The sequence below is a fragment of the Sitodiplosis mosellana genome, unplaced genomic scaffold, assembly GCF_009176505.1.
Source record: "Sitodiplosis mosellana isolate CC-2019 unplaced genomic scaffold, AAFC_SMos_1.0 Smas_scaffold_1, whole genome shotgun sequence".
Classification (NCBI taxonomy): domain Eukaryota; kingdom Metazoa; phylum Arthropoda; class Insecta; order Diptera; family Cecidomyiidae; genus Sitodiplosis; species Sitodiplosis mosellana.
This window is the reverse complement of record NW_022595244.1, coordinates 9690289-9711299: the sequence shown is the minus strand read 5'-3', so window position 1 is coordinate 9711299 and position 21011 is coordinate 9690289. Positions and strand designations below refer to the sequence as shown.

Genomic DNA, 21011 nt, shown 5'->3' with positions numbered 1-21011 from the left:
TTTGCAGAACTTTAGATTTTAAAGATAATTCATTCAAATCGATTTAGTGCGGTTGACGGAATATTTGAGAGTGAGTTAGAGAGTTAGAGAGTTCGCAGTGTTACCCGGCTATGTATGTCTAAAGCGATGAACACCATTCAATTTTCTCTCTCTGTCTCTCTCTCGATTTGTCTATTCGAATGCAACAGAGATGAAATTCTTGTCGGTGTTTGCCGTGTAATTTATTATTTATTCGCACTGAAAATTGCACCGTCGCATCGAAATAGACGAAAAATATAGACATTGGGTCATAGTCACTTCAATCATTCAGCCTCTATCCCAAATGCTTTTAAGAGTAAATTTTAAGTGCTTGGTCGTTTGAAGGTTGCAACATCAACGCTGACGCCGCCACCACCACCGCCGCCATCATTTATTATTCATTGAACCACGAAGTGCCAGCCAACGAATTCTTATAATAAAAAAACGATGGTTTAAAAAACATTACGAGAAATGGATATCACTTTAATAATTTTAAATGCGCACGAAAAAGAAGCAAAAACCATATTAATATTAAAAAACAAATTCCAAGATTCATCATTACAATCAAACAAAAGAAAAAGAACGGATGGGAATTTTTCATCTGCTCAAAAGTTTGGCGCTACAAAAAGAAGAAAATGTATAAAATTAAAAGGTAAAGAAATGGTTTCCCTTAGAAAAATATGCACTTACTGAGTAAAAGAAACGATGTAATCAACTTAAACTTCCTATCCGATGAAAAGGAGGCAACAACATTGCAGTGGGATGAATTACCATTTTTGATTTATTATGCGACGTGTTTGATTCGGTTTCTTTTTTTTTGTCCTCGTGAAGAATCACTGCGTTTTATGCGGGTACAGTGATATACGCTCTGCTTCGACAAGGAAAAAACTTCATGAGATGGGTAATGGGAATTAGTCGAAGGGAAGTAATGCTACACAAATAAATGAGTCTGAAAATTAAGACACATCATACTTCCAAAGTAATGTCGGGATGTTATTCATTGCAATTAGAAAGAGGGAAAAACACAACATGAGCATTGAGAGCAACTCTTGTTCGTTCATCGTATGCGGTGTCGCTTGTGCATCACTATGTCGTCAGTGAATTGCTTTTTTCGTTAAATCTGGAATCACAACTCCTCTCTCGTTATACCAGAACATGTGACGCAGTATCGCTCATAAAATATTACACACAATTTACTTCATTCACAATGACAATCATTACAGTGCTGACAGCGTCACGAGTTGTGTCTACACTTGTATGCGTCGTGAATGTTTGGCGCGTTTGCATGAAAAAGGTAATTCATTCATGCACTTAATAAAATTAGAAATAAATGGAATCCACATTTGATCTAGTGTGCAATGCGCGGAACTATGCATACGCTTTGTATGCAACCATTCATTTCAAATGAGATAGATGCCTGCCTAACTGAGCTAAAATGTCAGCACTCATCTCGTGCATACAATGCATAGAAATGACGTTCTAATAGAATAGAATAGAATGGATTCATCTTTCTATCGTTCCATTGTTGAAGATTTCTTGTCACATAGCGGATTTTTTGTGTCGTATGGTGAATGGCCAAGTTTCTTCAGCGCAATGTGAATAAATTATAAGTTAAGAAAAGATAAACAATTACTTTGAAATGTTGCTGCTTGTTGTCATTTAGTCTGATGCATGTGTTGTTCCAACAGTGGAGAGAAGCCTCTCAAGAGAGCCCCACATATTTCCCCAATTCTGAAATAAATCAATGCAAAGTATTTCAGAACAGCAGTTTCGACCGGAATTCGTCGAATCTCGGTCATTGATGCTCAATGTCAACGCTGAAAATATTTGCCCATATTCGAATCGATTGCTGTTATGCGCCCATAAATTTGATTATCGATAAAGTTAAATGGAGCATTTTGAATTTTCTACTTCTCTTCACGATGCTGTAGCAAACTTTCTGAATCATAATGCGTGTGTTGAGCTTGTCTCTCTTTCATTGGCGTTGTATGCAACTATGAGAGTCAAACTCATGAGCGAGACATGGTTGGGAGCATGAGTAAAGTTTTCAGTGTGTATCCCACTCATAGTGGCAACTTTCAACAGCTTTATTGTTACTGCTTTTGATGCGAACTGACAACACAAAAAACAACAACACGCCACACCAAACTTGTAAATATTTCTTGCTTTTGTTTTGTCAATGCACATAAAATATATTATCCCTTTTTCTGTCATTGCTGCTGCCGCTCTGTAGTGCACAAGTTGATAATTCTCCGAGGAGAAATATGTATTTATAACTGAAGCACCGAGAGGACGACGACAACGACGACGGTACACAAAACTCCAAAGAAAGTTAACTATTCTCGCTGAAGAAACAAACACCACAAAAGGGGAAAAAAATGTTTTATGTGACAAACAAGGCAATGGGAGCAAAAAACGAATCAAAAGGAAAATGTGAACAAATTCGGAACGGTTACATAAAATAGTCGAACAAAAATGAATCGTATCTCCAAGTTTTGTTCGACAGAAGTCGACGTCAACGGTGGAGCCATGTCTCAAACTACTACTCAATATACTACCCATACTTTTCTTGGCCGACGAAAAGTTTGTGAGTGTTTCATGTGTTCGAATACATGCACGTGCATAGCAAACATACCGAAATATCTAATATAGTTCATAGAAACTTTGGTACGTGTGACAACTTCGTGATGGATGAAAGTGTTGCTACTATTTCGGCATCGATACTATTACTTCTTCGTCTTTTTTTTTTTAATTCGATGTAGTATATTGGGATCATTTGTCGAAAGAGAACATTGCTGGAATTAATACGTGCCAATAACGTCGTTGGCCCAACATATTTCAAATTTGATAAATTTTCCGAAATCAAATTTTTAAAAACAGTTTCCAGTTGCTTGGATTTATTTGAACACCCATCATAAAATATTAATTTCTCGTGAATAATGGTCGCAATCAAAATTCAACGACAGCAGAGTAGAAGAGCTCCGAACATTCTTGATAGTATACTGTATAATATTCTCGTAGCAAAAATTCTTTGGATCATATCTTTTAGTCGGAAAGTGTCGGGAAGTGATATTGGATCTCTGCTGTGCTGTGCTGTGCAGAGAACGATACGCTTCGCTCTATCAACAACTAATTTGATTTATCTGAACAGTCAATCTCAATAAATTATAATAACTCATCTCTGTAAATGACCACTGGCAAATGATTCCGTATTATATGATTGGCCAAACCATACCATCTATCCAATGTAAACAATATTTGCGCAGTTCATATTTATTCATTGAATTATTATGGAATGCTTTTCGATAGTCCGTTTCGGCTATTATGGAGGAAGACATACGAGAAAATGATCCCATGCTGAAATTAAGTGAATTCCTCACTTGATTGACATATTATTTGATCATGATTAGTTTTTCTTCTTCTCTGCGATGAGTTGATACGTTATTATTGCCACTTCAGAAGTTCATATCGAAAAATATTGACCGAAATTTTGTTCCATTTTTATCTGAACAAACATATTTTATCGAAATGAATCAGATAGGTTCGGTGCTTACTTTTCTGATTAATGAAGAATGAACGAAGCAAATATGAGCAATAATCATAATAGAATAGCGTAAGCGTTAATATGATATAATCTGTATTATTATTATAGCTACAATGCTTCACTTCTCCTATGTGATTCAATCAAATATCGTTCCATAACTGAACTTTATTCCAAAAATATTTTTATATTTTTTAGCCTACTTATTTTAACCCAAAAATCACTACACTCTAGCAAAATGTACATAGATTTGTACAAATGTGTGCTACACACAGTATAAAATAACAACAATTTATCGCACCCAAAGTCATATCATAATGCTATGGTTGTGCCGGTTGTCAACCGGCGATAAACAGCAAGGGTACGGACAATATGTTTATTACAGTTAGGCTTCTTTGTTGGTCTAATCTTCCATAAATTTTTCACAATTTTCTTTTCTGCATAATTTTTTTCGTTTCTCATCATTTGATCAAAATTTTGTGTTTGCACTCAATCAATGGTTCATTTTTTTCATCATCGTTGATAACACTAATCACCCTTAGTTTTGTGTGTAACAAATTCTTCGGTACAAACGGGTGTATCCATGACGAAACGAGCTGAAAATTGAAATTGCTAAGATCTCGACCGCCAGTAAAATATGATATCGATACACCCGGTAACCAGACGCAAATCACTCCAATCAGCGTGTACCAATGGAACGAAATGTCATGGATAGCGAATTCTTCATCGGCATCACTGAAAAGAATCGCTTCAGGGCTGAAACAAAAACGATGTAGAAAAAAAAGTTTCTGAAAAAATGATTAATCGATTTATGTTTTAATTTCAAAACAAAAACTTACGATGCTTGAACTAATGTAAGGTTTACATTACGGCACCCGTCGATTGATGTTGGCATTGTGCTGTGACGCAAAGCTCCCGTTGCAATGTGATACTGTGCATTTGCGATCAAGGAAAACACCACACACATACTGAACACCGTTCCGGTTAACAAACCCTATAGATTAAGAACAGATTTGTTGTTTTTTTTTGCTCTACCGGAACTCGCGTTTAAACCAAATGATAATTAAACATGTGACTTACATTAATATTGGTCCATGGCCTTGAAAAAATCAAAATATGGAATTTATTACTACCGCAAATCGCATATAATTCGAATAAATAATATAATTTAAAGCATGTGACTCACCAAAATAAACCCATTGTAAATACACCGATTTTTGCACCAGTCGTCATACCAGTGATGGCATTTAAAATTTGAAAAGTGGAATGAAATTGTTCTACCATAGTACTGCTCAACGCACAATATGTGCCGACGACAAAAATGATGAGGCGCATTACGAGATTAGCATTGGCATCGTTGTCGGGAAATAGTTTTAATGGTCGAATAACATCTTTGTACAAAATTCCAGACAATGAATGCAGCATAGGAGAGACGATACTGAGCGATGCACAAAATAATGCAGCGACAAATAGGCCAGACATCCCGGAAATTTCGCTAGCAATGCTTTGAACAAAATGCGGCAACAATATGTCATAATTTGGCAAAATATGGCTCTTAACTGGGTCACATTCATAGTAATATGCATACATAGTCAAGCCAATGCCACAATTTATGAAGAGAATTACTGCTACAGCAACGAAGAATATCACAACTGTTCTAAGAATACGAAAAACTAAGAAATATTTAAGAATTTCATGAATATCATCAGATGAAACCGGTACGAACCGTTTTGCATCTTGAAGTGAAGGCAACGAAACAATTCGTTGAATCATATTTTGACTGAATGCGACATGAGCGACCCAAACCAAAAATGTGTTAACTGTTAAATTCCAAAGCGTTGTTCGAGTCGTCAAATTCACTGAGAGACTATTTTCACCGAAAGAAGAAAGAAGATTGCGGATCAAGTTCACGGCAAAAATGCAGTTCTTTTAAGCAAATTCCTTACTCAGGTGGAACAATTCGACCACCAACTACCGATCGAGTCCAAATTTCTGCCAGCCCCACATGATAAACTCCAAGCAATGCAATTGCAACAATTGATGCTACCAATATTAGGGCATGGATCAGCCCTATCGATATTATCGCCTTGAGCCCACCCTGAAATTCAATTTTTCGCCAATGAAAAAAATATATTCAACATTTTGCGGAGACAATCCAACTTACCAGAGCCGTGTACACGATGCAAACGTAACAAACAATTGCATTAACCACATGCACATCGAAATGACTTACTGAAATTGACATAATCAGCATATAAATAATTTTATCACGGAATTTTGTTAAACTGTGAATCGGCTTCATGCGTATGCTATAGGCGATTTAAAAGCAAAAACGTGAACATTTTAAAAACAACGGTTGCTAACGCGAATTAAATGACATTCGTCGAATTTCTAGATATCGAGAAATCACATGAAATATTGTCGTTGATAGGCTCATGTGTTACAGTAAATACAAATGAGTTAATACTTGAACGTGTTTTACATATTCACCAGTCATTACCGCGTTATTATTGACAGCTGTGTCAAACATATGATACAAGTTATTCGGAATACATACGTTCGGCAAAGGCCAGAGATGGAATGTACATTATCACAGGTAGATACAACAGATTATTTAGTGTAAAAGCCACAATATTTATATTTCTCGCTAATGGACCAAATCGTACATCCAGATACTGTAACGAAAATGTCATTTCAATTGAATTCATCAATCATTCCGTCTATTATCAATGTATAATTGCATGTAATTGTCAAGGAAGTATATTTTAATCACCGTATAGCAATTGTCCAATTTATTGTTGTATAGTATCGGCAGAAAAATATAGCACAGTGCTAGCATTACAAGAAATAGTGCAGGTATGAACAGCGTGTATTGCCAACCGTACGAGTATATTTCGACTGGCATTGTTAAAACCACTAAAGGTGTCAATTGACTACAATTGTAAACCACAAATTACTTTCTCTTTCAAATTTTGATGAAAATGAAAATTGCAACAAAATAAGCGAAAACAAATGCTGAGAATTGTTTGTGTCACCTGGCCGACGTTCATCAATTTCACGGCCAAAACGAAAATGTCAAAACAAAAAAGAGAAGTGCTTAGAATCGAATCGAATCACCTGGACAGCAACGAGAGTGCAACCGGTATGCTCTTCATTTTGAAACTACCGAACATAAAATCATCCGTTGTTCGCCCACCATTATGGAAAAATGCAATAGATACTCCGATCGCCAATGAAATGACCATTAAAGAAATTATTATGACATAATCGATTTCAGTAAATTGAACAGCTGATGAGGAAACTGCATTGATAAGTGACACGCTTTTATTCATACTTGTTTTTACAGAAAAAATAACAATAACAATAAACACTCAATTATTTTCATACGCTCCAATAAGCTGTGTTCTAAGTCGAAGATAGTCGCGAGAATCAAACTTTGTATTGCGGAAACGAATGAAAATTTGTTGGGTTAAAGCAACTGTTCAGTGAAAGGTGGCTCGATCGACTGAGGATGATTATTTGAAAACCGATATCTCCGTTTGCAAAGCCTGAAAAACTAATACATCGAAATTCACGCTGAAAAATGCACATTCACAAAAATTTTGCAAGCTTTAAAGAGGCAAGAGAGAAGTGATTATGAGGAGAGAAATGGAGAGAGAGAGAGCAGCAACAGCAACAACTACAAAATAACATCACTTTTCTGTTGTACATATTATACCAACAAAATTGTGCCATTTAATGTGATCGTATTCAAGAACCTCCATTTATTATGTTAAAAGTCACGTGAGTTTCCAAACCAGAATTTGATATACCAGACAGTGCGCCAGTGTAAGTGTATACATTCAACGTAAACATAAAGCACGGCTTGAATGAGAAACAAACGAATGGCAACAAACGAGTTATGAGCCGCTATGAAGTTGTGTACACGCGCACGCTGACGATTTTGATGAGCACTTGGTTCGGTGGGAGAGTGTTAGATGATTGACCTCTAATATGGAAAAGTCGTTAGGTTTGAAATGTTTTTTTCGAACAAATGCTTGTCAAATTGATTCGCCACTACCAATCTTTATCATTCCAGATATATTCGTTATTTTTTCGGTTTCGAGCCCGGATGGGCCTTTCTCAAAATAGAAGATACAGAGAGATATTAAATTTAAATTCATGATATCTTAATTTATTATGGGTCAAATTTAAATACAATAAATAATCGGCCGTTAATCGTCATCGTGAACATCGTTCGGGTAATGATCGGGTTTGGAACGAACCGACAGTTCGGGCTTCGGTACTTTTCGATCGATTTAAAATCACAGCTAGCCCGAACGAATGCAATCAGTAACGTTGATTGAATTGATCATAACTCACTGTTTGGTCGCGAATTCATTAAAAATATGAAAAATAAGCGATCGATGTTGCGAACAATCAACAGCCAGAATCATTCGATTTTACAGCGAATAAAGTTCGATTTAGTCATAGTTTTTTCGTGATAATAGCAACGAATACATTTTTGAGATGTCTTTGTACAGTTTTTTAGTATATAATAAGACGGCAGAAAACAATTGAATTTAAAGATTGTATCGTGTGCAATGTGTTTATTTAACTTTGATTAAATACCGCTGCAACTTGACATTTGATTTTGTGCAATAAATAGTGTGCGGTTGACGTATGCACGACCGGAATCGATTCAATGTTAATCGAGCTTCAGTCGGGCTCTGGTCGGGCTCTATCATGAAAACACGTTTCAAATACGCAGTGACCAATATTATCGATGGTTGGCTAACGGTCGGGCATGAATGGATTTTAACACCAACATGAAAACACTTCTTCAGGCGGCAAAGTGAATGGAATATGATCTTTTTCGCCAAACATCACTTAAAATTCATAGTACGAAAAATTCATATACAAAAGAAATAGTGCTCGAGAAAAGTGTACTAGTGATTTTTGCACGTGTCTCTTACATTTTGCAACATGTGCCAATAGCATGTATTGAAACATGATCCGCATTTTTGTTTGCTCCACTTCCATACAAAGCACATTCAAGAAGACAGAAATTGAGTGTATACAAAGCCGAAACATATTCTTGTATCAGAGGCAAGTCGCAGATTTTTTTAGTTCCATTTTGATCAAGTGTCAAAAAATCGATAAAATTTACTCCAAATCCATGACATGACATGACATGAGATTGGGATTACCCAAATTGGGAATAGGGCAAAGAAAAAAGCAAAACAAGATAATAAGCTCAAATATACCGAACGCAGAGTGATAAACACTGACAGCCCTGTATTGATAAGCATATGATCAGCGATCACATTGCCGTGATACGTTCAACTTTGATTTCAAATTAAATGCATACATATTGTAAATTGCAATTGACTCCCTAGATAACAATGGTGGGCTGAGCAGTGGTTTTGTTAGGTGAGAATGAGTAATAATGCGATGTGTATGTGTCAGCATCAAACTTCGTTCTAATTTGCAATAACTGGAATTAGCGAGTATCGCATACGCATTACGAGATACGGTGAGAATGCAACACCGTCGGAGAAATAATGAGTACAATTATAATAATAATGACGATCCGCCCACAGTAGATAATTGGAGAAGTTCAAAGAACATCTGAAATTTACCAGGAATAAAATGAATTGCGTTCTTCCGGAACATTTTCGAATGGCACAAGATATTTTGTTCTGCTTGATTGTGATATCGAATAATTCGATACGTTTCGCGTGACCCATCAAGTGCATATTTATTGAAACAATCATAGCAATTTGCGCCAGTGATCGCAATTTAATCAATTATCTTTGCCATAAATCACTGAAATAGGTAAACAGTCGCTGCGTTTGAACTTGACTGGAAAAAGCCGAGACGACAATGTAACCCATTCAAGCGGTTTGAGCGCACATCTGGTAATTTGCATAGTCGGCGATAACAATCAACAATGTTACAAACATTTGCATTAATATGCAAATTCATCAGTCGTGTGTGTATGAGTGTTTTTTTCTCCTTTATTCATGTGACCATCTCTAATATACACAGCATCTCCGTAAGACAAACAATTTACTTTCTATTTTTTTATGTCTTCAAATGAGAAGCTTCAGGCGATGTTGAGCATCGTTTTGCTTATGCGACGATCATGTGACTTTAATAAATGCAATAGCTTAGAGTTATACAACTTAAATTTAAATTCTATTCAAAAAAATATATGCAAAACAGCCAAACGACGACGATGAAGAAGAAGAAGAAAAAAAAAAAAAATCAACTAAAACTTGTTCTTGAAATATTCCGCTCCCACTTTTAACACTGGATTTTGTACACAATTTAAACGCAGACCCAGCAAAGCATTCGACCGTTCCAAATTTAGATCTAGTCCAACCACTTTGTGTATGCACAGAGCATTCGGGCGTTTTGCGATTGTGATGAAAAAAAAAATAACATGGAAAAACATCGTACCGTGTCGATGATAATTATGAAGTATTTGATGGCGGTAGCTGAATACTGTACAGTCAACAAACAATGAGACTTTGACGCGATGCTGGCCAAAGACGTCAATGTATTGTTGTTTATTGCTTGAAAATATGGATAAATTCGGCAACCACCACGGACCGCATTACATTAGACAATTGGATACCTGACAGTGCAACCGTCTTTTGAGCTTGTATTCTGCTTTTTCGTGTTCAGATTCAGTGCAAACATCTTTATTTACATTACGTAAGTCATCATAACCCGTGCAAATATTTATGATTTATTCGGTTGAATTCTATACAATTTCGCGCAATTTCACGCATTTTAAACGAAACTTTACGACAAGCCACATAACGAATTTTGCGTTTAATGAAAGTGAAAATGTTCCATTCGGAGGAACGAAGTGCTAAGAAAAGAGAACGTGCCGGTGGAGCGAGAGATAGAGAGAGAGAGAGATAAAACATTTAATACGCCACGAGCCAAAGTGAATGGAACAATTTTATCAAGAAAATGGCTATTATTGAGCATAAGGAGCGAGATAATCGCAATTATGTGCCCGTTATTATGTTGTGCCATAATTAAATAAATAATAAAATTAGATCCGCGTCGCACGAGAGAGAGCATGACCTGCGTTCCAAAATTCATACATAAATTCATATACGGCAAGTTTATGCGCTTGGAGCCGAATCGTAAAGATTGTGATGTGGGGGGACTCAAGCTGTTCATAGCTATGTTACTTTTGTTTTGAGCTGTTTGCTCACCTCATCATAATCCTTTTTGAAAATCTCATTCACCTTAACTCCGTTTCATATGCATCGCTGGACAACCGAAACGAACCGACAAACATGAAAGACTATTATCCTAGTCTTTTTGGCTCATTCCATTTGCTGCTCGGCGCACGAAATGAATTTTTTTTCCAAATAAGAGTATGATTTTTTTTCTACGTCTCATCATCTCGGTACACTGAAGAAACAAATCCAGTTGCGAGAATAAGAAAAAAAAGTTCCCCACAGCAAAGAACTTCAACCGTGCTCATTTTTATAATCGCATTTTTTTTTGTTCGTTCTTATCCAGCGCCATTTTGTATCCCTTCTCGCTTAAACTGCTTTCTACCGAGCCATGCGTTCGCTCTTTTTTCAACTCTTTTCCAAACTGTAGTTGCTTTTTATGAGTTTCTTTTTGTTTGTTTCAGTTGTCAGAATCGCAATTACAATGAAATTACTTCTTTTGTTTGCGCTTGATGAGGCAACTTTGGATGTTGTTGTCGGTTTTCTGCATCGGATTTAAGATATGCGATGACGACGATTATTTAATAATTATTCTATTTTTTTCATCCTCTTCAAAAAGAAAGACCCATCAAATGTATATACGGGCGAAAAAGGGCTGGTCATTTGATACAAGAAACAAACAAAAAACAGACTCGAAAAAGTTGAGTTATAAAGAGTCGATTTAAGTACATGGGCAAATAGGGTTTTTGGTTGCTCACATGCACAAACGGTCACTGAAATGGATTTAATTGTCGACGATTCTGACGCAATTACCACAGATACCGAACGCATCAGATAGCGCAATAATTGGCACATTATATGCGTGTGCACGAGAGAAGCACAAAAAATGGCAACAGCCAAATGGATAAAAAAAAAATTACAATCGGTGAACATTGTACAATATTATATGATTCCAACGGTATTTACACATTTGCAACCCATTTTCCCTGGTCGGAGTGTTTTTTTCCTGGCGCGTGTTTGTTTACATTCGGTTTGTTACAATTTCGTTCGATTGCAACATTCAATATTAATAAAATTTATTTTTTTCTCTGTTCATTTTTTCTGGCTCTGGGTCAGATATGCACGTGAAAATGAACGAATTTTTTTTCTGATGCCAAAGTTTGACACTCGAACGTGCTAAATTGCAATGTAAAAATGATACATTCATTTGATACAGAATCAATACAGTTTTTCATATCGTATCGAAATTTGTTTTATTCCGGTGTTTGTATGCATTACGTCAAAAGGTCTCTCTCTACCTTGTTTTTCTCAGTGTTGTTATTTATGCTGATGTTACTGTTGCTGTTGTTGTTGTTCATTTTTTTTTCACCCGGAAACTTGATATTTCATAAATTACATTGTTTGTTCGGTTCTGTTGGATAAAAACCGCTCGAGTGTTTTGCTCGTCCATTGCGAAGCAAATTAACACATAAAAATCGGGACATACATGAAAATGTCGAATATGAAATGGTCATTTACAGTTGGAGGGAAGAAAAAAATGTGGAAATAATTGTGAAAAATTGCTCGTTCACTACGGCAAACGGGCAAACGTGAAAATAAATAACTATGAGAGTGGCATGCAGTAGTGTGTACATTGTTCGTCGCTTGCGAAAGAATGAAGACAACAACAAAATTTAAGCGCGCATACACAACTACTTCAACTAGACAAATGTGATTTTTGCGCATTGATTCATTATAATAATTATTAGTGACAAAACGATAAAAATGTATTTATGCGTAGCAAATGTGCACGCGTCGATTTGATTTCGCTAATGGGCCCAGTGATTAATTTGTACTTCATTTAATTTTGTTGAATAATTTATAATTTGTTGCACCGTGTACAATCGCACCATTATATTTTATATACAAAGTGCAATCGAAGCCGCTGTCAATGTGATCAGGGAATTTTTCGGTCGCTTTGCTTTATTTTATTTTACGCTTGACCATTCTCTATCCTGCTCAAAACAAAAACCCACACTCAAACCAAAATCCATTCCATTCGGTTTTAATTCAATGGAATAAAATGTTTTCAAAATGTTGAAATTATGTTGACACGAACCATCGAGAGAGTGAGAAATAAAAGAAAAAAAACAAGCAAACAAGAATAAATAAATATAACGATCAAAAGCAATCAAGCAGAGAATATGTTGCTTTGTTGAATACAATAAAAAAAATTGAGTTCAAAACACAAAGCTCAAACAGAAACAAATCGTAATTTATTGACTCATTTGACTTTAGTGTCAACGTGAATCGATTAATTTGAATCGAGCCGCTTATTCGTTAGCACCGTTTAGTGGCCGTAGCAATGACTTTGTAGATTCATTACTGTTACGGAAGCTCGATAAATTAGTTTATGCTTTTAGCTCGCATTGATCGATTCATACGCGACATTTCGACTTTGTGACTGAAACATTTAGTGATTTTTTGTGTTTAATTTTTGGCTATTTCAATTTTTTCAATCAAACAAGTGTAAGCAACGGGCTACAATGAAGCCAATTGCATCGTTAGAGGACGTTGTGTTGAGTGAAAAGAGACCGGAGACGGTCGAAGAAGAGTTTCAAGCATGTATTCGACGTATCAACTACATGCAAATGGATTTGGAAGATGATATTTACGAAAAATCAACAATATCCCAGTACTTCAAAGGGAAATGTGTGTTTTTAACCGGTGGCGCTGGTTTTCTTGGCCAACTCTACATTGAAAAGTTATTACGGTATTTAATTTCAATATTATTTGTCTGGATGGAAATTCCAATAAAATGTACAATTTTAGGATTGGTGCAAGTCGAATTTATTGCTTGTTGCGTCCGAAAAAGAATCTCACACCGGAAGAACGTATACGGCACATCTGCTCTGGACCGGTAAGCCGCAAACAGTGTGCCGTATATCGGCAAAATGTGCAAAACCAATTCAAAAAATTCAAACCAAAATTTATTTCACCAGGTGTATCAACGCCTCAGAGATATGGATCCACATTTTCATGACCGACTCAGTGTGATAACGGGTGATTTGAAGTTAGTTGGTGCCGGTATTAGTGCTACAGACGTAGAATTACTGTGCAATGAAGTTCAAGTGGTCATTCATGCGGCGGCCGATGTTCGTTTCAATATTCCGCTACTTGAATTGGTGCAGTCAAATGTGCGTGGTACGCGCGATGTTCTGGAGATTGCCAAGAAAATGAAGCGCTTGGAAGTGTTTTCATACATTTCAACGGCTTATTCGCATTGCCCGCGCGATATTGTTGAGGAGAAATTTTACGATCCACCAATGGAGCCGGAGTTTTGGTTAAAGGTGCTCGATCGCTGCAAAACGAGTGCCGATCGTGAAATTATCGAAATACTCGAACAGCAATTTATGAACCCATGGCCCAACAGCTATACATACACAAAAGCACTCAGCGAAAGCCTGGTCAAGCGTTACAGTGCACATTTCCCAACCATCGTTATTCGGCCGTCAATTAGTATGTGCATTTTTATTGAATTTGTTTCTCTAGTGTCAATTACAAATTATAAGCATATATTTGCCCGTTTCTAGTTGTTTCTACGTATCAGGACCCAATTCCTGGATGGACAAACAACATAACTGGCATAAATGGTAAATATGAATTGAAAAAAAAAAAAAAACAAAACAAAGCGAAAACTTATGTGTGTGAAATTATTAAATGTATTGGGAATTCAGGTTTATGTGTTGGTATCGGCGTGGGATTCTTGCGTCATTTGCACGTATCCAATGATTTTGTAATCGATATCATTTGTGCTGATTTCGTGATTAATACAACACTATCGGCCATCTATTTGTCTGCCGAAAAATATGCAACGCTCAAACGAATTCCCGACCCAGAAGTGTTCCATGTTACAAGCAAGGGATTCTATTTGACTTCAGGTAATATTTATTGTTCGTTTCTACGAATTGAAATGTAATTTTTTTTTTTGAAATTTTGTGGGCAAAATTTTGAATTACCAATTTATTGACTAAATGTAGAGCGCTTGGGGCAAGATTCAATAACAATTCGACGATATGAGCTATTGCATTGTATGAAATGCGTTTATTACCCGGTCATCACGTTCACACACTACGAATGGCAAGATTTTTTGGCAACCATATTCCTGCAGGCGCTGCCGTGCTTCTTCATGGACTTTTTCAACCCCGAAAAGATACGACTGTTGGCCGTTTGCCGTAAAATCAAATCAATGAAGAATGTGATCACGTTCTTCATGAACAAACGAATACATTTCGATAACACGAATGTCGTGCACGAAGTATACGACCGGTAAGTATAACGACCGATTCGTTGTAATTTTCTTTTGTCTCTTCAAATCGATAATAATATGCACATTTCAATTGTTTGCATTTGAACTATTCGTTAATTTTATTGTCGACATTTTTATTTTCATTGTCATAGCATGACCGATGTGGATAAAAAACTGTTCCCCTCCGATTCGCGTAACTTCGAATGGAACAATTTCCTTTATGCATACTTTGCTGGTATGCGCGTTTACGTGCTAATGGATCCATTGGAAACATTCCCGAAATCGAGAGCCAAATTACGCAAATTAAAATACATTCATTACACACTGAAATATTCATTCTTCACCATTTTAGTACTGCTATTTTATGTATTCGTATTGAAATGGCTTTTGCGTTCGTTGTTGTAAGGTAGGAAACGAGAATTAGAAAAAAAAATACTTCAAAAATTCGTTTCATCATCGTCGGAATGCAGCCAATGCATTTGATTTGATAATTATTTACAACATAATTTCTGTTGTAAGCATATTTGTACTCTGTATCAAACGATTTACATCTCTCTCTCTCTCTCTCTCTCTCTCTCTCTCTCCCTTTCTCTATATATTATATCACCTAGTTTGTAGTTCAACGGGCATATTATGTTAGAATAATAAATCGTGTTTTTGTGGTCGGTGTCACTTGGCGAAAATGCAATCCGGAAAACCGCAAATTCAAAGCTCAATAAACATTTTAATTAAAATCATGTTATGTTCGAAAATGTGTTCAATTTAAAATGCGATGAGCTTCATTATGTGTCCGATTTATTGGCATTTTTTTTCATTGTTTGGCATTGAATCGTTGTTGTTATTGCACGAGATTCCGCTCCAAATTCAACAAATACCAAATTCTATCACAAAATAATTGAATTATTCAATCCGGATAATTGTATGTTTTGATATAGTATCGTTACAATTATGTTATTTTCAACGTGAACTCATTCCAATCGAAAAATATGGCAACGAGACAAAAAAAAACAAAGGGAAAAAAGTGCAATTCCACGCTAATTCGGCTCTTAATGTCGGATCACATTGCAAATACACTTCTTTTCGAACAGCAACATTGAAAACAATAATTTCAAATCAAAACAACTTGTGACATAATTTAAGCTAGGCATTGGGAAAACAAATAAACACGAACATTTTTTTTCTGCTTAAATCAAAGTCAATCAAAAAATGAGTTTATTTTTATTTTTTTTTGTTTTGGAACAATTTTTGTCGTATTTTCTTAACTTAACAGGTAACGTATGATTGATATGAAGATGTTGTTTATGAAGATGTTGTTTATCAAGCGTAGCAATCATTAATGCCATGAATCACATTGCAAATTTGCTTGAAGCGTTCTTTGCCCCCAACCGGCTTCACGGGTTGTGGCTGTTGATGACGATGCTGATAATTGTTGTGGAATTTTTGATTGTCGTAGAAAAATTCTAGAAATGCTTTGGCCTCCGTTCCATGCTGAATGACGACAACAAAGACACAAACAATTAATAAAATCGAACTCAATCGAAAAATCATCGTGAATGACGGGTATTCTATTTTTCTCCCAAGCTGTAGTAGTAAAACTATTTTTGGTTTACACTGTTGTGGTTTGAATAAATTAGAAACTGAACTGGCAAGCTACTGTGCCTTCAAGTGAATGCCTTAAGAAAGTTCTAGTGCCATTATATTTGTATGACAGCAATCAAACGGACCGAGTGTTGCTACTGATAAGCCGATTGAACGATTTACATAGACGTAACAGCAAAACAGAAAAAAAAGTCGCATGTATCAGCACACGTAACTTGGGTCTGCTGAACAAATCAGCAGTTTATGTGATCAGTACGGCCTTGGCCATATGTCCGTGGACTTTTGTTTACTCTGTTTTTTTCCCGAGAAAGCGATTTTTTTACTCCAAGCAACCAACGTCGTACTATGAATTCCACTCAATTGTTTGTTTTTGTTACTCAAATGAATGTCACTCAATTTGAATTGAGCACTTTTTTTTTAATGAAACACATTTTGAATAGTTAAGTCTTTTCCACCCGCTTGGATATAATCGTTTTTTTATTTATGAAAGATTCAATTTTAAATGATTTTTTTTTTTTTACATTAAATTCATTTATACAACCAAAGTATTTGACACTCAAACCTTAAATGAGAAACTTTTTCAGGAACAATTGATAAAAAATGAATAAAATCAATGCGATGCAAGTATATTTAAGAGTGTAATGTAGGTATTTGAGGCGTGTCATACGTTTGCAGGCTTGTTCAAAGTTGTCGAATGAATCCCTCAATAAATGTTTACGACCACCGATAATATAGACAATGTAGTATTTTTTCCAGTCAACAACGCGCGGATCGCAAATAAAGTATTTTCGGTCGTATTCCGTCATCCTAAGAAAAAGACTCAAAATATTCAATTCAGTAGGAATCAACAACCTATAATAATAAGTTCAGAGTATATGGCAAATTTCAATTTACCGATTTATGACATCAAACAGATTGTCGTTGGCAAACACGAATTCATTGTGGATGAAGAATTTTATGACCTCGGCAAAGGTCTTCATTTTCCGAACGATTGGTGTCAATTTGTATTTTGGCGACGATATAAACAGGTCCATAATCATCGATGGAATGGCTTGATAGATGATACGCAGCAGGTCATCGTGCCAATCACAATATGTTTTCTGGCACACGGTATACCAAACCGAATTCATGGGAACCACCAATCGTCGGCCAACTTGCACTAAGTAACTCACCGTATTGTCTGCGAAACAAATGAAACCACAAAACACCATTAATTCGCTCACCGAACATTAGCTGAAATAATATTTATGGCCGGTGACACCATCTCATAATTATGAAATTGCTTTTGTTCACCGAACTAAAATGTGGCACATTGTATCATATTGAAAACAATTTAAAGCCGTTTATTGCGTTCGGTTTGTTCGTTCGTTTTTCTCCGTTCCTCTTTTATGCGTTTTATCGAGTGTGAAATTATGGCGAGAGAGTGGCTGGCTGACTGGACAAATCCGATTGCAATGTAATCCTGTCTCTGTTGTCATGCAATAAATATGAGACGAGTTGCGCATTGCGCATACAATTCGTAATTCGTTTAGAAAATGAGTTTAGCAAATGGTACAACAATTATTATCATGTTATTTGACTTGAAGCCATGGCTAAGCACTGAAGCGCATACACATAGACACAATTTCAGGTGTATGATAAACGGATGCACCACTTTCGGTTGCAATATTCAAGAGGATTTTAATGTGCATGTTCAACATTTGCATTTTTGTTTGTTAGCAGCGGTGGTTGGAAAAGCCAAAAATGAAAATGTTTCGAGGGAAATTCGTCAACAGATAAACAAGCATTTTCGGTGAGAGAATGAACAACGATACCGGATAATGCAAGCAACCAAAAATGCAAATATCTGTACAACACTTTTGCACACGAACACGCATTAAATGTGCACATTTCAAAACCGGTGGCTATTTCATGCAAATGCTTTCCTTCCCTTCAATCCTTCTCGCACTACCACGGAACGAATGAATATGATACCGAAAACTTACCAAATATCAATGCTGGGTCGCTAACGCGATTAATATGATAGATTTTCGCCTCAAACTGATTGCGTCCATACTCGTTGCATGTATGCCATGCAGCAGCCAACGAACCATTCGTTACAAAATCAGCACACACAATATTCAACTCGACGCTCTTGAAGAATAAATTTCGCAGCAAACCACCGCCGATGCCTGTACGAAATTGTTATACATTTTAACTGAATCAAAATTTCCCATTAAATAAATTATAACTGAATGTGAAATGCGGTTGAATATGCATTTGAACAAATTGTAGTGATTTATTACGCATCGAAATGTAAAACTAAATGCTTTTAACTCACCGGCCACAACACCATTCATTCCTGATGGTCCAAAAATATGCGAGGAAAAGGATTTGTAAGCGTTAAACGAAAAGTTTATGCAGAAATGTATTTAATTGAACATTTACCTCCGTATGAATTGGACCAGGCCATTATTGGATCAGCATACGTACTTATCACTATGGTCGGTCGAATGACAGCTATCGGAAAATCATTGCTATAGCGTCGCACCACCGACTCACTGAGCGCCTTTGAAAATGTATAATTATTTGGCCACGGTTCAATCAGATTCGGTGCAATCATGTTCAATAGATCCTGATCATTTTCGCTTCGATGCGCCTGAACGTAATCAATTAAAATGTCCGCATTCATTGGTGGTTCGTAGAATTTTTCCGCAATTTTATTCTCTGAATTTTCTTTTGTGTTTGAAAATGCGGTTGACATGTATACAAACACCATTAGCTTTGGCATTTGCTTGGATAGTTCAAGTAAATCGCGTGTTCCCACAAGATTGCACCAAATGAGATTGTACAATGGTTCATTGAAACGAACATCGGCCGCCGCATGAATAACAATTTCGATGTTTTCTTTCAATTCTTCCAAAATGGCATTGCTCTGAATGCCCAAACGTGGTTGGCTCAAATCGCCTGTCACTATTTCAATACGATCCAGAAAATTCGGATCATATTTGGGCAAATGTTGAAAAACAGGACCTTTGCACACTTTTTCAAGCCGTTCACGAGAATTTCGATTCTTCTTTTCACGCATCAACACATACACACGTTTCACACCTATCCTACATTCAAGAAAATTTAATATTTCAATGAAAATTAATTTGAATTCGTTGCAACACATTTACCGGAGTATTTTTTCAAGTAAAAGATGCCCCAAGAAACCCGTTGGCCCCGTTAAAAGTACAGTTTTCCCTGCGAAAAAATTCGAAATCGGCGAATCTTTCGGAATTGATGGATCAACTCGATATTCTCGTTCGCACAGTTCAGCCAAATCCGACTCAGTTGTAATCACTTCATTTGAATCCATTGTTAATTTTTTTTTTCGCTTGATAAACTGCGTCTTTTCCCTCTTCTTCTGGAAAAATTACGTTTTTATCCAACACAATGATCAATTTGAAAAAAAAAGAAGAGTAGAATGTTCGGTCCAATATTGCCAAAAGAGAAAAAACGATTGAAAGAATTAAATAAATGATGAGCAGCAAACGTTGATCGATTTCGAGTGGTTTGTAATCAAATGAGAAGCAGTGTCGAAATTAATTTTGGTTTCGAGCCATCACATTGTAACCTTTTTTTACGGAAATGTAAATTTTCAATCGTATTTTTTGTTACAGTTCTTTTCATTCTGTCAAATGGCGCAATACATAAATTTAATTCATTTGGTTACATTTTTTTTTTCGTCGATGATTTTACATTATTCTTGTGCCATGTTTCACATTTAAAATGGTTTGGCATTCGGTAGTCAGGCGCTTTAGTTCGTGACGCGTTTCAAAGTGACTCTGAATTTTATTTAATTTACATAAATAATTTGTTGTTCGCTTTTTCCGTGTATGTGTGTGTGTGTTTGTATTTTGATTGGATTGCAATTGAAATGAATAGTGACACAGTCAGAAAAAAAAGGCGAATCAAAGTGGAAGTGGACATGAAAAATCAAGATCTATCAAATTCATTGAATTTCAATTACACGAAATCATGATGCAAATTGTTGCTTTTGCCTGGATATACAATTCCATTTGATTAAATTAATGGAGTTTTTAAATCATGGCTTTGGTCAGCAAATTGTTTCTGGCACTTTCGTTTGACAATATTGAGGAATTAATGGGTTTTTTTTTGCGTCGTACGTTATGGAGAACAGAAAAAGAGCATTTTTTGTCTATATAAAAAACAGTTCTAATTGATGCTGAATGATCTTCACTGACTGGTGATAGTGCAATGAAATTTCCTTCCGATTCAATCTCGAGCGAGAGAGATAAAGAAACGACAAGTGCTTGATATTTTCAATTCGAAATAACAGCATTGCCTAATCACATTGACCCAAAAATGTTTCATAGCACTCACTTTCAACCAGAGA

At 36.1% G+C, this 21011-nt stretch overlaps 3 protein-coding genes across 7 annotated transcripts; 1 reads left to right on the top strand and 2 right to left on the bottom strand.

The window, feature by feature from the left end:
• Positions 1 to 2042: 2042 nt before the first annotated feature.
• LOC129580586 (sodium-coupled monocarboxylate transporter 2-like) lies at positions 2043 to 6891 on the bottom strand. 2 transcript variants are annotated; one of them, XM_055471172.1, is made up of 10 exons: positions 6677 to 6891; positions 6333 to 6492; positions 6117 to 6234; positions 5724 to 5791; positions 5506 to 5657; positions 5286 to 5426; positions 4746 to 5216; positions 4640 to 4658; positions 4399 to 4553; positions 2043 to 4315 (listed from the first exon to the last, which is right to left on the bottom strand). In XM_055471172.1, exons 1-10 carry the CDS (start codon positions 6889 to 6891, stop codon positions 4021 to 4023), a joined length of 1794 nt encoding a protein of 597 aa, XP_055327147.1. In that variant the 3' UTR covers positions 2043 to 4020. The 2 variants fall into 2 exon arrangements, with proteins under 2 accessions (XP_055327147.1, XP_055327149.1); XM_055471174.1 differs by having other exon boundaries at positions 3682 to 4315; positions 6595 to 6720.
• On the top strand, positions 6561 to 16043 carry LOC129580585 (fatty acyl-CoA reductase wat-like). 3 transcript variants are annotated; one of them, XM_055471171.1, is made up of 9 exons: positions 6561 to 7568; positions 7638 to 8440; positions 13251 to 13495; positions 13555 to 13642; positions 13725 to 14241; positions 14316 to 14375; positions 14460 to 14663; positions 14763 to 15051; positions 15184 to 16043. In XM_055471171.1, the coding sequence occupies exons 2-9, from the start codon at positions 8405 to 8407 to the stop codon at positions 15434 to 15436; spliced, it is 1692 nt and encodes a 563-aa protein (XP_055327146.1). In that variant the 5' UTR covers positions 6561 to 7568; positions 7638 to 8404; the 3' UTR covers positions 15437 to 16043. The 3 variants fall into 3 exon arrangements, with proteins under 3 accessions (XP_055327146.1, XP_055327145.1, XP_055327144.1); XM_055471170.1 differs by lacking the exon at positions 6561 to 7568 and adding an exon at positions 9882 to 10261 and having other exon boundaries at positions 8030 to 9596; XM_055471169.1 differs by lacking the exon at positions 6561 to 7568 and having other exon boundaries at positions 8030 to 10261.
• Positions 16044 to 17070: 1027 nt separating this feature from the next.
• On the bottom strand, positions 17071 to 20156 carry LOC129580587 (fatty acyl-CoA reductase wat-like). Of its 2 annotated transcripts, none has more exons than XM_055471175.1 (6): positions 19789 to 20156; positions 19058 to 19725; positions 18951 to 18971; positions 18616 to 18801; positions 17525 to 17810; positions 17071 to 17437 (listed from the first exon to the last, which is right to left on the bottom strand). In XM_055471175.1, the coding sequence occupies exons 1-6, from the start codon at positions 19968 to 19970 to the stop codon at positions 17194 to 17196; spliced, it is 1587 nt and encodes a 528-aa protein (XP_055327150.1). In that variant the 5' UTR covers positions 19971 to 20156; the 3' UTR covers positions 17071 to 17193. The 2 variants fall into 2 exon arrangements, with proteins under 2 accessions (XP_055327150.1, XP_055327151.1); XM_055471176.1 differs by having other exon boundaries at positions 19058 to 19720; positions 19789 to 19926.
• Between the last annotated feature and the right edge of the window lie 855 nt (positions 20157 to 21011).

What these genes read in the sequence shown, in the direction of transcription:
- LOC129580586 (XM_055471172.1), bottom strand. Translation starts at nt 6,891, where the DNA reads ATGAATAAAAGCGTGTCACTTATCAATGCAGTTTCCTCATCAGCTGTT. An exon ending in AATTGGACAATTGCTATACG is followed by an intron (nt 6,235 to 6,332) that starts GTGATTAAAATA and finishes TTTTCGTTACAG; the next exon opens with TATCTGGATGTACGATTTGG. An exon ending in GCATCGTGTACACGGCTCTG is followed by an intron (nt 5,658 to 5,723) that starts GTAAGTTGGATT and finishes ATTGAATTTCAG; the next exon opens with GGTGGGCTCAAGGCGATAAT.
- LOC129580585 (XM_055471171.1), top strand. Translation starts at nt 8,405, where the DNA reads ATGATCTTTTTCGCCAAACATCACTTAAAATTCATA. An exon ending in AACATCACTTAAAATTCATA is followed by an intron (nt 8,441 to 13,250) that starts GTACGAAAAATT and finishes CAATCAAACAAG; the next exon opens with TGTAAGCAACGGGCTACAAT. An exon ending in CAACATAACTGGCATAAATG is followed by an intron (nt 14,376 to 14,459) that starts GTAAATATGAAT and finishes TTGGGAATTCAG; the next exon opens with GTTTATGTGTTGGTATCGGC.
- LOC129580587 (XM_055471175.1), bottom strand. Translation starts at nt 19,970, where the DNA reads ATGGATTCAAATGAAGTGATTACAACTGAGTCGGATTTGGCTGAACTG. An exon ending in TTACTTGAAAAAATACTCCG is followed by an intron (nt 19,726 to 19,788) that starts GTAAATGTGTTG and finishes TCTTGAATGTAG; the next exon opens with GATAGGTGTGAAACGTGTGT. An exon ending in AATGAATGGTGTTGTGGCCG is followed by an intron (nt 18,802 to 18,950) that starts GTGAGTTAAAAG and finishes AATTTCGTACAG; the next exon opens with GCATCGGCGGTGGTTTGCTG.